We start from the raw sequence: 16,197 nt of genomic DNA, 5'->3' as shown, positions 1-16,197 counted from the left end.
ACTGCCGCTCGGCCCATGTTTTTTGTTTTCCGCGCCGTTATGCGTGAAAATCGCAGAAAGATCGGCACTTAGTAAAAAACAAAAAACAAAAAAAAACAACAATTTTAAAGCGCAACATTTCGCAATAGTTCCTTGTAGTACATTGGAAGATACGGTAGTATTTCGATATTAAAGCCCTCGTGGTAGCGTTTCGAATTTGTCCGCCAAATCAGGACGTCGGGGTGGGACGTGTTGAGGAACCACAGTGTTTAAAGAAAACATCACATGACCTTCGGATCAAATTATGAACAAGAACGAAAGGTAGGATTAAACGTCGGACCGCCTGAGAATATTAATGCGAAACAAGGTTTTTTTTCTTTAATTATTACTACGCATATACAGTACAGTGTATGGCAAATATACGAGCGGCCTATATTCCACTTTTACGTCTCCGTCAGCTCACAGTCCAAAGTTATCCTTCAGGTGAACAGGTACGATTTATAACGTTAAACGTCTTCCTGTAATCGCAGATTAGATTGAGTACAATATCCGCTGTGGCGACAAGCGATGTGGAAATGCAAACCTAGCAGAGATACTAGCACCGGTCTTCCTTCACCTCACCGACAGCAGCTCGAAAGACATAAATCAGAGAAAAAGCTGAGTGTGTCTCGCATCCTGCAAGCTTGAGTGCTCTCCTCGGAGCTCGTAGCACAGATCGCAGGATGCTAACTGGTGGAAAGGCCCTGTGAGATCTCGGAGGAAAAGGGATTTATGATGTGTGCAGCTGTGTTACTGGACTGTACCGCTGCAGTGGAATGTGCTGTCTGGGTTTACTGTGTCACATGGGGATGAGCTCAGTGATCAGCGGGCCTTAAACCTTGTTATAATAATAATTATCATCATCATCATCATCATCATCATCAACTATCCGGTTTTGTTGAGCCTGTCCGCAGCGTAGCCTCAGATTCCTGTTCTTACCCGACACGATGTGATCTTCAGTATAAGGTGAGATGCTTTTCTGCTCACCGTGGATGTAAAGACTGATTACTTGCGTAACCGTCGCCTTCCTGAGACTCAAACCAGTCTGGACATTCTCATCAGACCTCTCTCATCTGACCAGGTCACAGAACTCCCTCTCTCTCACCGGTGTGTTCTGAGATGCTTTCCCGCTCAACCTGGCTGGAATGAGTGGTCATTTGAGTTACAGGTTAACTCGAACCAGTCTGGGTTCTCCTCTCACCCTCTCTCGTTAATAAACCAGCGGAACTGACGTCATTTATTAGCGGTGAATTGTTTGAAATAGTTTTTTTTTTTCTGATTCCTGGTGCTGATTATAGTTCTATGTTTGACGTACGGATGCAAAGACGAAAAGACCATGACCCTAAATAAATAAATAAATAAATAAATAAATAAATGAATGCGGTTTGGCACGCGTGCTTGGTGTTGCTGTGGGCCGCACCTTCGGTGGGGAGAAAGGAGCGCTCGCGCTGATTCAAATTCTTATTCAGGTTCCGGGGCGGTGCCGGTGTACCCGTGCAGCGTGTCGGTGCAGCGCGAGCCTCCAGTAGTCGCTCAGTCAGTAGCCACCGGGACGCGTGAGCGAGAGAGTGAGAGAGAGAGAGAGAGAGAGAGAGAGAGAGAGAGTGTGTGTGTGAGAGAGAGAGAGACAGTGTGAGTGTGAGAGAGAGAGTGTGAGAGAGAGTGAGAGAGAGAGTGTGTGTGTGTGAGAGAGACAGAGAGAGAGTGAGAGAGAGAGAGAGAGAGAGAGAGAGAGAGAGACAGTGAGAGAGAGAGAGAGAGAGAGAGAGACAGTGTGTGTGTGCGTGTGCGTGTGTGTGTGTGTGTGTGAGAGAGAGAGAGAGAGAGAGAGACGTACAAGTGAGTAGCGCGCGCCACCGGAATCGCCATTAGGATTTCCGAGCTGATGGAACACGAGCGGGAGTGAGTGATGCTATAAACTTTTTATTTGTTTATTTATTTTACATATTACCGCTTTAGGTATTGCATTTTACACATGCATTTTATGATTGTTTATTATATACATCTCTTCTCTTTTCCAAATGTTCTTTATATATATATATATATATATATATATATATATATATATATATATATATATATATATATTCATGTAGTAAATGTTCTTTTTTCATTCTATCATTCTATATATATATATATATATAGAATGATAGAATGAAAAAAGAACATTTACTACATGAATATATTTATATATATATATATATATATATATATATATATATATATATTTGTGTGTATGTGTGCATATATGTATATAGATAGATAGAGTAGGAGTAACAAAAAATGAATGATATATTTATATATATATATGTATGTGTGTGTGTGTGTGTGTGTGTGTGTGTGTGTGTATGTATGTATGTGTGTGTGTTTTTGTTTATATGTGTTTGCTTCTTTTTGTGTTACTCCCACTGTATTTCCCTTAACTCTCAGTCTGTCCACCAGGAAGAGAAGCTGGGACTTATCCGTGGACCCACACCCTCACTAACTTCCGAACTTGATGCGAGCGGACACCTGTGACGATGAGTGCGCTGGTGTTCAGTAAACTGGACGAGCGTCTGAGTTTTGAGGAGAGCGGAAAAGCCGTCGAGAGGAAGAGCCTGAGTTATCTAGAAGTGCTCAACGGACAGCATGCGGATTCTCTGACCAAGAGGATGGACGGAGCGCTGCAGCACCGGAGACAGAGGTACGAGCCGTACGTTTTTCAGTCTGAAGAGTCTGAAGAGGACGGACAGTGGAGACTATTAGTGCAATAAAAAATGTAAAAAAAAAAAAAACAAGTGCTGTAAAGTGTAGAGTCCGATCCTGTTCTCACGTGGATCGGACAGACGGGAACCAAAACAGGAACAGCTATACATATAAAATGAGCTCTGTGGAGCTCCAAATACAACATGTATGAATCTTCTACTAGATCTCGATCAGACTCGAGCTCAATCAGTGCGCTTGGATTGTTTTTCTGTCCAAATGGCTCTACGTTTTAATTGTAAATGAAGCTGATGAACATGTAAACACGCCCTAAGCACTGACTGACAGTTCACTAGATGCTTTCATTAGTCGGTTTGCTGTTTTGTGAGGACAGATTGTCATCAGTGTCAAGAGAAATGTGTGCGTGTGTGTGTGTGTGTGTGTGTGTGTGTGTGGCAGGAATGACCAGCTTTTACTCCACACTGACATCTGCTGCTTAAACAAACTTAAAATGAAGGGATTCGAACGAAGCCATTCATTAGTTCGGGATTTCCTCGAATGTTAAGTTTAGATTTGTTCTGTATAATTCAGGATCTAACCGTATCCTATACATTGAGTATTTACACTCAGATTTGTCTTTCGTAGCGTTGCGCATACAGAGGATTTTATAATCCCCCTCCTTTCTCTTCCGTAGTGGGAATCCGAGTCTGTATTTGGAGATTCCTCCATCATCTTGACTAGTTTTCGGACCGTCCCGATCGAACGCTCTTCGATTTCCATTCCTACGTACGTTTGGATGTCTCGAGACGTTTACACCGGGGATGTTTCTGTACAGACCTTTTCGAAATCGTTCCGTAAATATATTCTGGACATTTGAACACTTGAACTGTTCTTTAAGTCGGTCTAGAGAAGCCCTTCGATTCGGCTACGTCGTGGAGGGGAGGACGTATTTTTAATTTCAATTCAGAGCCTTGAACAATCCCGGAAAAGTTTCTTCTCTAATGTGGTTATGAGCTCAGAAAATTGGAATAGTAATGAACAAAAACAAAACAAAAAACCCCCCAAAACAACGACCTTAAACACGTCCACATGCCAAAGTACACTTTACTTTACGTAAACAATCTCTATCCATCGTAGAGAGTTTGTGAAATTCAAACTCCGCCCGTGACTCTTGTAACTAACACACGTTTTCTGTTGTTTTCACGGAAATAAAGGTTTAACGATAAAAACTTTAAAAAAATAAATAAAAATAATAATACTAATAAGCTGGGATTTTAAGAGATGTAACTACGGCAGAAGGCCAGCGTGTCTATTAAATCAGCACAAATGATCCAAAATATGGGTACAATTTTAACTAAGAACTCAAAATAGCAAATTGTGACCTGTATTTAGCATCGTGTGGCCTCATTAAACTAAATTGCAAACAAAATTTGTGGGGGGAAAAAAAACCCCAACCTTTTGTCGGCCTTTCCCATGCGGTGCTATTTCAGTAATTTCCCCTTTTCAGTGCAGTGTTTGCATTTCAGGACTCGGTGAAATCATCTCGTGATTAAATAATTATCCTCTGAAAGCTTGGAAAACTAACCAGGACTTCTTGACTCAAGACGCACAACTGAATACATAGCTAGTGGAAATTAAGGTCTCCTTCTCTCTCTCTCTCTCTCTCTCTCTCTCTCTCGTTCTCTCTGTGTTTTTTTTTCCCTCTGTGATGAGTGGAGGGAAGGTGCGGCACAAGCGGCAGGCTCTTCAGGACATGGCCAGGCCGCTCAAGCAGTGGTTGTATAAACACAGGGACAACCCGTACCCCACCAAAACCGAGAAGATCCTTCTCGCCCTCGGCTCCCACATGACCCTGGTTCAGGTGAGCTCAGAGGCGCGCTTATATATGAGCGCAGTCCGTTTTAACTGTCCAAAACATGAACGAGATCTTTCCAAAGTCTATTCGAATAGAAGAGGAACATTTATTCTAATCGTTGTATAATGAGTCTTTACCCCAGGATGTTAGGAAGTTTGGAGTCAGAGCGTGTAACCATGATACAGCGCCCCCTGGAGCAGAGAGGGTTAAAAGGGTCTTGTTCAAGGGCCCAACAATGGCAGCTTGGAAGTGCTGGGGGTTGAACCCCTGACCTTCCGAGCCTTAACCGCCAAGCCACCACTGCCCCAAGTAAAACACCGTTCTGTTGCAGGTATCGAACTGGTTCGCTAACGCACGCCGCAGGCTGAAGAACACGGTGCGACAACCCGACCTGAGCTGGGCTCTACGCATCAAACTGTACAACAAATACGTTCAGGGCAACGCAGAGAGGCTCAGCATCAGCAGTGACGACTCCGCTTCCGAAGGTAAGAAAGAGAAAAGAAAATACAAATAGTTTTACGATCCCGTAAGCACCCTTTACGTCGGTTTATTTACTCGGCTTAGCCGTGATCAAAAGACTTGACGATATCGTCACGGTGGACAATTCATTACAGGTAAGTGAGACCTCCAGTGTGTCCCCCAATCCCATAGTCTGGTTGCCTGGAGTCTGACTAGCCTAAAACGCCGTAGCTAAGACGATGCAATAATGTACGCTGAGCTAGCTAGCTAGCTAGTTAAATGCATTTAAGGGAGATGAAGTCTATGATGATGTAAGAGATCGTGTTTTTACTCCCCCTGACAAAAACATTTCCGTTAGCAGCGATCATATTCTGTCCTCATATTATATCGTAAATTATGTTAGTCGACTCTGTAACCTGATCACGGACACCTAACGGAAGCGCTTCATCTCCTGTTGTTCCAGACGGCGAGATCCCTCTCCAGATGCAGCCGAGCGAATCCGAGTCCGGCCAGCCCACACACAAGAGCGTGATCCAGGCGAGCCGAGGCCTCGATCACGTCTCTCCGCCGAAGTACAAGAGCAGTCTGCTGAACCGCTACCTCAACGACTCCCTGCGGCACGTCATGGCCTCCAACACGGACTCGCGCAAGAGGAACCACTCGGGCTCCTTCAGCTCCAACGAGTACGACGACGAGCTCCTGTCGCCCTCGTCGTCCGAAACGGAGGCCAACTACTCCTACCGCACAGGTCAGAGCTGGCGAAGTGTGAGCAGAAGTCCTATAAACTATGACCTTCAATAGTAGCATAGCTACTAGCTAATAGCTCAGCGGTTAAGACGGTGGGCTTCTGACCAGAAGGTCATAAGTTCAAATCCCAGCACCACCGAGCTACCACAGTTGGTCCCTTGAGCAAGATATATGAGATATACGTAAGTCGCCCTGGTTAAGGGCGTCTACCAAATGCTGTAAATGTAGTACTTGTTTTAAGGAGGTTCTTGCACGCATGTTAAACTCGCGTATACAGCGTATTAACTGAGAAATTCGCTTTCCTTTACACGATCTTCACGCACACCACCGAAAGTACTCGCATATCCGTCTCGCTTAAAACCTTTTCCATGAAACATACGGAAATAAACTGAACACCAGAAGAAGAAGAAGAAGAAGAAGAATGAACACCCACCGTAAGATGTGCTGAACGTGTAAACGTTTTCCACAAGGAGATGTTTATTTATTATGGAAGGAGTCTCCAGTGTCAGCACCTTGAAAGAGTAAACGTTACGTTTTCCACCATGGGAAAGTCTTCATTAGAGAGAAGGCCAAATGGCTGTGGTATAGTAAGTGGAATAAAACCGTTCAGGAATCACACCCCGTCGTGTTGAATTATCGACTGTCGCTGGGAATATTTTCCTCGCGTTAACAGCTGCAGTCGAAAACCCGTACGCGTTATGAAAATAACGGGGAGCCGAAATCCCACGACGACGACGATCTCTCCGAGATGACGTGCTAATTCGGAACGCGTTCGCGCCGTTTTTTTTTTTTTTAGGATGGAAACTTCTATTACTCAGTGGTGTCGTAGCTCATAGGAACACCTGCTAACGTCTCGGGACGGAGAACGTGCCTGTCAGGCCAGAGTCGTGGGCTTTTAATTCATCGTTTGCATAATTTCCACCACAGCCCTGGGGTTTTATTTTTATTGTATTATTTATTTATATATATATATATTTTTTTTTATCATGAATGTTCTATTGCTCTGTTGGTTTTGTCTCTCTGCCATGATGGAACAGTTCTGGACAATTAAGGAATGTTCTCCGTTTTGGAACTTGTAATTTAAGAAAGTTATTTGTGTGGCTTGCGTCCGAGCCAAACAAGGTATCCGACCGCAAAAAGCGTCGACGCTTCGCATTTTTCTAACGGGGGCGTAAGAGCGGCGGCGGTTTATCGCTCAGATCTTATCACGTCTTACACGCTGAAATCCGGAGATCGGGTTAGCGAGGTACGTGGCACAGGCACGATGAGAATTCTTCCCCAAGGTCAGCTTTGGTCAGCGTTCTGAAAATAACCGAGACGTCTGTGGTTGTGGAATTTACAGTGACAGAGCATAAATGGTCGTTTCGATGTAAATGCTTGTGTGTGTGTGTGAGTGAGGAGAGAAATTTGCCTTCCAGGCCAAAAAAGAAAGAAGAACACGAAGGCTGAGCGTGACTGAATCGACATCCGCGTAAGAGAGTAAAAGTAAACGTGGAGTACAATATGGATCTGAAAGCTCTCTCGGGAAAGCTCGGGATGCGACGCGTTTCGGAAAGAAAAAAAAAAAACAAAACAACCGAAGACCACTTGACGCTTTCCTACTCTGACATTTTTCTCTGTGCTCTGCCTTCTTTCTTTCCTCAGCTATCCAAATCTATCAGTTTTACAGCACCCGATTTCAGTACTTTTCCACATACCGCGGCGTCCGCCAAGACTGTTTTCAGTCAAACTGACAGGCCGCCCGGTGCAGCCCTGGAAAAAAGAAGAGGGAAAAAAAAAAGCCGAAAACAGAACAGAAAAATCCTATTATCCACCAGAAAGATCACGTTAAACGTATAGAACAAGCCGAAGAGAAGGAGGGGAAAAAGAAGGGGGGGAAAAAAACCCACCCTGCTAAACGGTTTAGCGTGTCTCTCTGGCGGTTCTGTAGAGCTGGCGCACGTTCGGACGTTGCTGCTAAACCCGCTGCCATTTCATCACGCGGCGACGTGTATGGAAAACGTTCTCGTCAAACCCGAGTGGAATTACAGAGAAACATCGGAGGCATGAAAAACTTCACGTCTCGCCGTTTCCTCCACGAGGATTCGCCACTGCGGATGCGACGAGTCGCACCGAGGGGACACGGACTGCTTCGGCGTGTATACGTCTTCACGTGTGGGCGCGGTCTTTACGCTATACGCACGCTCATGCTCGGAGTCAGTGACGGTTTGACAAACCTGACGGGAGAGGCGTCTGAATAATGTTAGCAAAGTCTGGGGTGTGGAAGCAGACGAAATAAACATGAGATTTTTTTTGGTTTTGTTTCAAGACACAACCGACAGCAGAGAAAAGAATAACGCTCACGTGACTAAATGCCTCCCGCTTTCAACACTGTGGATAATATTCACGCGTTCAATTATTATTATTATTTATTTAAAAAAAAAAAAGTGGTGGCTTAGCGGTTAAGGCTCTGGGTTACTGGTCGGAAGGTCGGGGGTTCAAGCCCCAGCACTGCCAAGCTACCACTGTTGGGCCCTTGAGCAAGGCCCTTAACCTTCTCTGCTCCAGGGGGCGCTGTATCACGTCTGACCCCAACTTCCTAACATGCTGGGGTATGCGAAGAAAAGAATTTCCCTGTGCTCTACTGTATCCGTGATTTAATAAAGACTCATTAATAACCAGTCCAAGCTAGGATCTAACTAGCCTAGATTCGATTTTACAGTCTCTCCACGATTTCGCAGTCGCGGAAATGAACGCACAGTCAAGCAACCGCCGCGATATTCGCTCACGATTTTTCCGCAGATCCGGGACGCGTCACGTGACATTCGGTCAAAGACGTTTTCGCGTCACGTGCGTCGAACACGAGTACACTTAAAAGGTCACTTAAAAAAAAAAAACGCGGTGAAATCGAGTATTTTTGGCTACGACAATCGTTAAAAAAAAAAAAAAAAAAAACACCTCCGTACGGACTGATTTGATCACAGATCAGTAGCCCAGACACCCAGGACACGTAGATTCTCTACTTGGGCTGTTAGATTAGACGAGTGAATTCAACAAATCAGATCTGATCCAAAAAAATAGTTTTTTGTTGACATTCGGCAAATAAAATCTTTTGTTTAGTTCGGCGCTAGCTACATGTAAACTCGATATCGTTCACAGTCGTACGAGCAAAAGAACGAGCGCACGCCCATCATAACTAATCTCCTGCTATACGCAACGGTCTTCATGTCATCAATAAATAAAATAACTCCTCAATGCACTTAACTCGCTAACTATTATATTACAGCGTAGCGACTTAGGTTTCTAAGCAACCGGGCAGCACATTGTAGCTCTTAACCCGCTAATGAACGACGTATTTTTCATCCCTACGTCGTCCTGCAGGTTTATTTTTCTCGTTTCGTCCTCAACTTGCGACCTGATTGGTCTGGAGGTTTAAAAAGAAATCGATCAATAAATAAAGTATTCGACTCGATCGTTTGAGCCGCTCCCAAGACTCAGTCCGCCTACTTCTATCATGCGCTAAAAGTACGTACGACCCCGATTCCAGAAAAGTCGGGACGCCGTGTAAAATGTAAATAAAAACAGAACGCAACAATAACCCGTACGTTATTCACAACAGAACGTAGAAAACATATCGGATGTTTAAAGTGAGGAAATTTACCGGTTTGGGGGGGGTTAAAAGAGGGTAATTTTGAATTGGAAGGCCGCAAGACTGTCCCAAAAAGGTCGGGACGGGGGCAAGAAAAGGCTGGAGAAGTAAGTGTTAGTAAAAAAGAAACAGCTGGAATTGGAAGCAGGTCAGTGAGATGATTGGGTATAAAAAGAGGCGGAGTCTCTCAGAAGTAAAGATGGGCTGAAAGTCTCATTTTCATTGCAGTGTTCGTGTATGCACATGCTTCTCGTATTTATATACTGAGGAATGATTGACTGGATCATCTGCGTTAATAGTTTTTGCGCCCTTTACCCAAACAACCTACTTTCATGGCTGATCGCTCATGTGGAATGGTCTTTGGGGTGTTAATTTTGGGAGGTGCACATCCCTGATTTACACCTTGTTTGAATATTATCCTTGGCAGGAAGTTCATTAAGCCCCGAGTAAACCGCACACGATCGGGCGAAAAGGCAGCTGCGAGCCGAGGAGCCGAATCTTTGGAAACGGAAAGTCACTTCAGAGCGGATTCGTAAAGCGCTACGGTCAATATTTTTACACCGTCGCTGCAGGTTCGAAGCGGTGAAGCGGTATCTGGCTCCGATCTGTACAGGGAATAAGACGAAACGGGTCGAGGGCGAACGTACGAGGGTTCGACGTCCCATAGAGGCGACGGTAGGAGGCAATAAACATCGACTCAGATGTTGACTTAAAGCAGCGGAGTGTGAAAACGTGGCACGGTCGAGCTTTCGCTTATTCGCCGTGTGTGTGATTTGTAAGTCATCTTTGGGTTTCGGTTGGAATTCCATCGGGTCGGCTCGGTCACATGACGTTCATTAAGTTGTTGGGGGTTTGTTTTTTTCGCCCCCTCAACACAACCTGACCTTGGCATCTGGGATCCGTCACCGATTACAACACCGCCTATTAAACATTATTACGAGAGTATGCTATTGATTACGGTTAAATTCGAAAAGAAGACTTTCCTCGCCCTCAGAGCTTCAATCAATCAAGCCCGAGAGCCTGAAGAGAGGCGTTCAGTAGCGCACAGGAATTAGGGTCAAATGATTTATTAATGCTTTAAAGTAGCTTTTGGCGCAGGTGCTGTTTTAAGAAATCCGAGCTGGAGATGTTACAGGCGAAGGCGATTGAGAGAAAGAAAGAAAAAAAAAAAAATCTTGTTTTTTTTTGTGTGCGCGCGAGAGGTCGCAGTCCAATTTTCCCTCTCGCGTCTCCCTTGCGAGAGATTTTTCTTCCCCCTCCCCGATCTGGCTGCTTTCAGCAGAATAACGAAGTAGTAACACTATTACAAGATAAACGTAAGCGGAGACTTTACGAAAGGCCGCACGAACACTCAAAAACGTTAGAAATGCGTCCGGGTGTAAAAGAAACACAACTGCGCACGTGTAATATACAGCTCCGGTTCAGTGCAGGAGAGATTCTCAGCTCTAGGCGTCGACGTCGTCGAGGTCTAGTGTCCTGCAGAGTTTTAGGTTCTTCCTACGTGGAAAGACGTCTGATCCTGACGTCGGCGTGTTTGAGAATTAGAGCGTCGGGGTGATCGGACCAGGAAGAACCGTGAAAAAAAACTCGGAAAAAAAATAAATGCGCAGCATGTACGGGACGTGTACGGTAGCGGTCTGGGGAAAAACAAACAACAAACAAACAACAAACGTTCGCACCGTGCTTCAGAGGTTTCCTCTGGGTACTCGGGTTTCCTCCCCCAGTCCAAAGACGTGTGTTGTAGACTGGGTGTCCCCTGCCTAGTGCCCTGAGTTCTCTGGGATAGACTCCGTGTAGGATAAGCGGAACGGAAAATGGATGGAATTATGGATGGATGGGCAGATGGATGGAATTATGGATGGATGGATGGATGGGCAGATGGATGGATGTATGGAATTATGGATGGATGGATGGAATTATGGATGGATGGGCAGATGGATGGAATTATGGATGGATAGGCAGATGGATGGATGGATGGAATTATGGATGGATAGGCAGATGGATGGATGGAATTATGGATGGAATTATGGATGGATGGGCAGATGGATGGAATTATGGATGGATGGGCAGATGGATGGATAGATGGAATTATGGATGGATGGATGGAATTATGGATGGATAGGCAGATGGATGGATGGATGGATGGATAGGCAGATGGATGGATGGATGGATTTGGAAGAAATTTAGCCAAAAAAGAATTGAATCAAATCAGCGATTACTTCTCCAGCGACGTTAGCGTGAACAGAGATCAGTTGAGTGACGAGACCACAACGAGTGACTTTTACCTCAGAATTCCAATCTCTCAATGAAAAACCCTTACGCTTTCGGGAATAACCGGATTTAAAAACGCTGGCTCTTTTCTAGAACGCCAGGAAAGTATTTCAGCTTAGGAACGTTTCGTCACGGGGCCGTCTGTCCATCAGCGGCTTCTCAAGACAGAGCTTTCTGGATGTCCCGAGCAAGATCACGGCTTCAGGAACCATCGGCGTTGGCGTGGAAACCGGTCTCCAGTAATCCCGTAGGAAGAAAAAAAAAAAAACGCACGAAGAAATCTTGAAATCTATCTCAGCTCAGTGGAAAAAAATAAAATAAAATAAACCCTGCTACCTGTAACTCCTGCAGATTCTGTGTGAAATTTCTGGAATAGATTCCCTCCGTGTGCTTCTGCCGAGGACGACGTCCCGGTCCAAGTCGAGCTCTGCTGGATCCATTCGCAGGCAAAGTCTTCCGTAACAAACGAGGCACTGTGGATCCGAGCGCAAAGTGAGATTTATTAAAGCGCACATCAAAAAAAAAAAGAAAGAAATAAGACTTTCAACAAAAAAGCACCAAAACAGGTGTGAGGTTCTAGAGCTTCTTCCATAGAATTAAAATCCAACACGGGGAACACGGAGATCTGGACGTGAGTGCGCGCTCATCGTCGAAAAAATATCGATCGGCAATATTAGAAGATTTGTTTTGTTAATTGTCGTTTTTTTTTTTTTCCAGTACAAAGCCTGTACAAAAGAGAGTGGTCTGTGAGAACAGTGTTAGGAGAATCAGAGAAACCCACACACACACACACACACACACACAGGGAAAAAGAAAAAAAAGAAGAAGTTAAATAGCCTGAATGATGCAAATGAGCTGTGGAAGAGTGCACGTCTGTGTTCCTGACACAGCGCAGATATGCTTTTTCCATCTCCACACATAATTGCATTTGTTTTGGCCTGAATGCCCGAGCGCGGTCAAACAGCCCACGGCCATTCGCCTGTAACTCTCCGCAGATGCACGCTTTCTCGCCAACACGCACATGCCTTTAGACATTTAGATTTACACGCGAGCAAGGTAACGACGCCAGCACGAGCTCGCACAGACACGACGGCACGGGCAGTGCGCAGGACAGACAATGCCTTCAATCTGTGTTTGCATTAGATTGGCTTTCTGCGGTTTCTCTTGTAAGCTGTTTAATCTGGTGGGGAGGGGGAGGGGGTGTATTATTATTATTTATTTATTTTTTTTTTCATCTTGTATTTACTGCCAAGACAAAAATATTGAGACTGCAGCACAACGTGACGGGATTCAGCGTCCAAAAACATTTTTCCTACTTTGTTTTCAAAAACAAAGTAAAGCGCAAGTTTTCCAGCGCTTAACGAACGTCTGGATTCCAACACACACACACACACACACACACACACACAAATTGATTCGATTCAAATTTATGTCGCACTTTTTCCCTCGCTGTTGGATTCTCAATTCTGATCGGTCGACAGTCGCGCTCGCTCGCCATGTCTCGCAACACAGGTCCACGTCAACGCGCTTGTTTTAATACGTCACCGTTTCTATAGTAACGGCTCATACACGAGGTGAAGCTTTCTGTGAGGACACGTTTATGCGCTTTGTATCCGCGTCGGCTTTTTTTTATCCGTATCGCGTTCGTTTTTTTCCCCCGACGGACGACGTTGGGAATTTTGCGAGTTCTTGCTAGCATGACAACCTGCGTTTTATCATTTCAATTGAAAGAAGAGGAAAAAAATAAACGTGAGGAAACGTGTCATAACGACGTTAAATGCGACGATAAATGGATAAAAAGTACACGCCGTGCATTAATAAATGGAAGATGGTTAGTGTATAAAGCATATACATGTAGTAATACACTTCAGGATATACGGTCATGGAAAGATAAACAACGTTGTGGGGGTAACAGTAATTCCAGAGCGCCCCAACATCACAACACGTGTTTATACGTAAAGTTTAAATGTTACCGTAGACTGTGGAGATTTTATAACATAATGACATTCCTACTTAATAAAGTAGTTGCTCTATCCTTCATAATAATGAATGTTTTTGATTTAAAACCTTACGATAAGGATTTAAAATCAGCATCAGTTATACACACTTCCTTGCTTAATTACACGTGTATACCTTGGAATTGGCGTCGGAGATGGGATTACTTCAGAAGCAGTTCATGAGGTTGTAGTAGCATATACAGTCCCGTCGGAAAGTACTGGGACGGCAAGGCCGATCCTTTAGTTTTCGCCGTACACTGAAGAGATCAGAAGACGAGTACGAGATCGGAATTTCAGCTTTCGTTTCCTGATCTTCACGTCGAGATGTCTTACTTAGAACCTGACACCTTTGGAGCGATGGAGAATATTAGAACGCGTACGGATCAGAAAACCAGATCGGAATTTGCAAAGAAATACAGAAACGAGAAACACTAAAGTTCTGGAACCGAGATGAACCTCTGCCAAAGTGCTGGAAAGGCCAAAGTGTGGAGAAAGAAAGGATCTGCTCATGATCTTAAACATGCAAGCTCATCTGTGAAGCATGGTGGAGGTAGCGTCATGGCTCGGGCTTCTGGAACAGGCTCAGTAATCTTTACTGATGATGGAACTCGTGATGGTGGCAGCAGAATGAAATCAGAAGTAAGGGGATATAGAGGAATGCATCCAATCTAATCTAATCTAATCTAATCGGGCGGAACTTCATCGTGCAACAAGACGATGACCCAAAAAGCACCGCCGATTCAACACAGGACTTCATCGGGGGGGGAAAGTGGAAGGTTTTACCAGACCTAAACCCAATTGAACAGCATTTCACTTCCTGAAGAGGAGACTGAAAGGAGAAACCCCCTGAAACAACCTACAACTGTAAGAGACCGCGGTAAAAGCCTGGGAAAGTACCACAAGAGAAGAAACCGACAATTTAGTGATGTCAGCGAGTCGCAGGCTTGATGCAGAGTTATTGCAAGCAAGGGAAATGCAACCAGATATTAAGTGTTATTTACTTTAAGACTATCTGTTCCAATACTTTTGCTTCAAACATCAAGATGTAAATACCAGGAAATGAAAGCTGGAATTCATATCTCATATTCATCTTTTGATCTCAAACCCAAATGTCTTCAGTGTATAGATTAGACGATAAACAACAACAGAATTGGCCTTGCTGTACCAATACTTTCGGGACGGGACTGTAGAAATATTATATATATAATAAGAAATAAGAAAACTGGAGGCGTTGTCTTTAATACAAACTAAATGTCTGTATTTTTAATTCCTTCCTAGAATCCCTGGACTGCGGATCCCAGTTCCATGATAGGCAAGTCTGTCTGTTTTATACTCGAATTCCCTTCTAATCAATCAAAGTGTTCCATACATCGCTCATGACGACTAATGATCTCATCTCAGGTGCAATCCTAAAGGAGGCCTGCAAGGAAAAGGCGCTACGTACTGGAACGAGCTGCACGCCGCCATGGCGTTGACGAACCTGGCTCAGAGCGAGGACGCCACGCCTGCAGGCACCACCAGCTGCATCATCCAGAAATCCTCGCACATAGCGGAGATAAAAACCGTCAAAGTGCCGATCGCGCCTCCTCGACAGTACTCGGCCGACTCCGAGGTCTGAGGCGGAGGCCGACGGTCTTCTGCGAGACTCGAACGTGGACGTCCGGTCATTTTGTTAGTTTTGGAAACGACGGTATTTTATATACGGACGTGATTGGGATATCTCACCGACGTGCCTGATTATGACTAATGACGTCCAGACTGTACACCAACACCAACAGGAAGCGATGTCTCATGGATGGAAGTTCGGTTTGGACTGTTAAAGCCAGCAAATCTCTGATTTTAAAAGCATATAGCGATGTCCATTTGTTTGTTTGTCCAAACAAACAAATATGTAATATATTCATATACACGTTTACCACGTTTCTAAGTTAAGTGTAATGTTTACCGAGGCAGGATTTTCATCCAACGATTATTGCTCGACAGTTGTTTCTCATTATTTTTTTATTATATAGGTACAGCCATTACTAACGTTGCCTTGTGTATCTGATGATCGACGGGCCCCCGGGGAAATAACGGCCAGGTTATGATCGCCCCACCCCCGTTCCAAAAATCTTTTCCCGAACTCTCTCTGACCCATCTGTGAGTAATCAGCTTTCTGTGGATCACCGACGGTGACTCAGATCGTCGTCGCTCACGGAGTGAGTCCTGACCAGATCCGCCGGTTTCGAAATAAATATCATCTCGGAAATATTTTTCCCCTTTCCAGCATTTCCCGTTTCAATAAAACCAGATGAGCTGATTTCTGTTTGTCTTTCGTTATGTAAAAACGTCCCCGGTGACGGGCCTTTTCCGCGAACACCCCCCGTTTTTTAAACCGTACAGTACGGTCTGCTGGCGAGAACTGTTTCGATTACGTCCGTTACGTGACGCTAAGACCAAACAAATACAGTAAGTATGACGTGACACGGATATTAAAACGCCCACGTTCGATAAGGAGCGACGAATATAAGAGTACGACGAACACCCGTACGTCCAGAGTG

General features: G+C 44.6%; 1 protein-coding gene across 1 annotated transcript; it reads left to right on the top strand.

Moving 5' to 3' along the window:
- Positions 1 to 1,209: 1,209 nt before the first annotated feature.
- Positions 1,210 to 15,610, top strand: mkxb (mohawk homeobox b). The gene is made up of 7 exons (XM_053651900.1): positions 1,210 to 1,920; positions 2,461 to 2,701; positions 4,414 to 4,561; positions 4,887 to 5,040; positions 5,478 to 5,762; positions 14,936 to 14,969; positions 15,059 to 15,610. The coding sequence occupies exons 2-7, from the start codon at positions 2,538 to 2,540 to the stop codon at positions 15,273 to 15,275; spliced, it is 1,002 nt and encodes a 333-aa protein (XP_053507875.1). The 5' UTR covers positions 1,210 to 1,920; positions 2,461 to 2,537; the 3' UTR covers positions 15,276 to 15,610.
- The last annotated feature ends 587 nt before the right edge of the window (positions 15,611 to 16,197 follow it).

The sequence above is a fragment of the Ictalurus furcatus genome, chromosome 20, assembly GCF_023375685.1.
Source record: "Ictalurus furcatus strain D&B chromosome 20, Billie_1.0, whole genome shotgun sequence".
Taxonomy (NCBI): domain Eukaryota; kingdom Metazoa; phylum Chordata; class Actinopteri; order Siluriformes; family Ictaluridae; genus Ictalurus; species Ictalurus furcatus.
This window is presented reverse-complemented; position numbering and strand designations above follow the sequence as displayed.

Coding starts and splice junctions, on each gene's coding strand:
- mkxb (XM_053651900.1), top strand. CDS start 2,538: ATGAGTGCGCTGGTGTTCAGTAAACTGGACGAGCGTCTGAGTTTTGAG. Junction 2,702..4,413: donor CTGCAGCACCGGAGACAGAG/GTACGAGCCGTA, acceptor CTCTGTGATGAG/TGGAGGGAAGGTGCGGCACA. Junction 14,970..15,058: donor GGATCCCAGTTCCATGATAG/GCAAGTCTGTCT, acceptor ATCTCATCTCAG/GTGCAATCCTAAAGGAGGCC.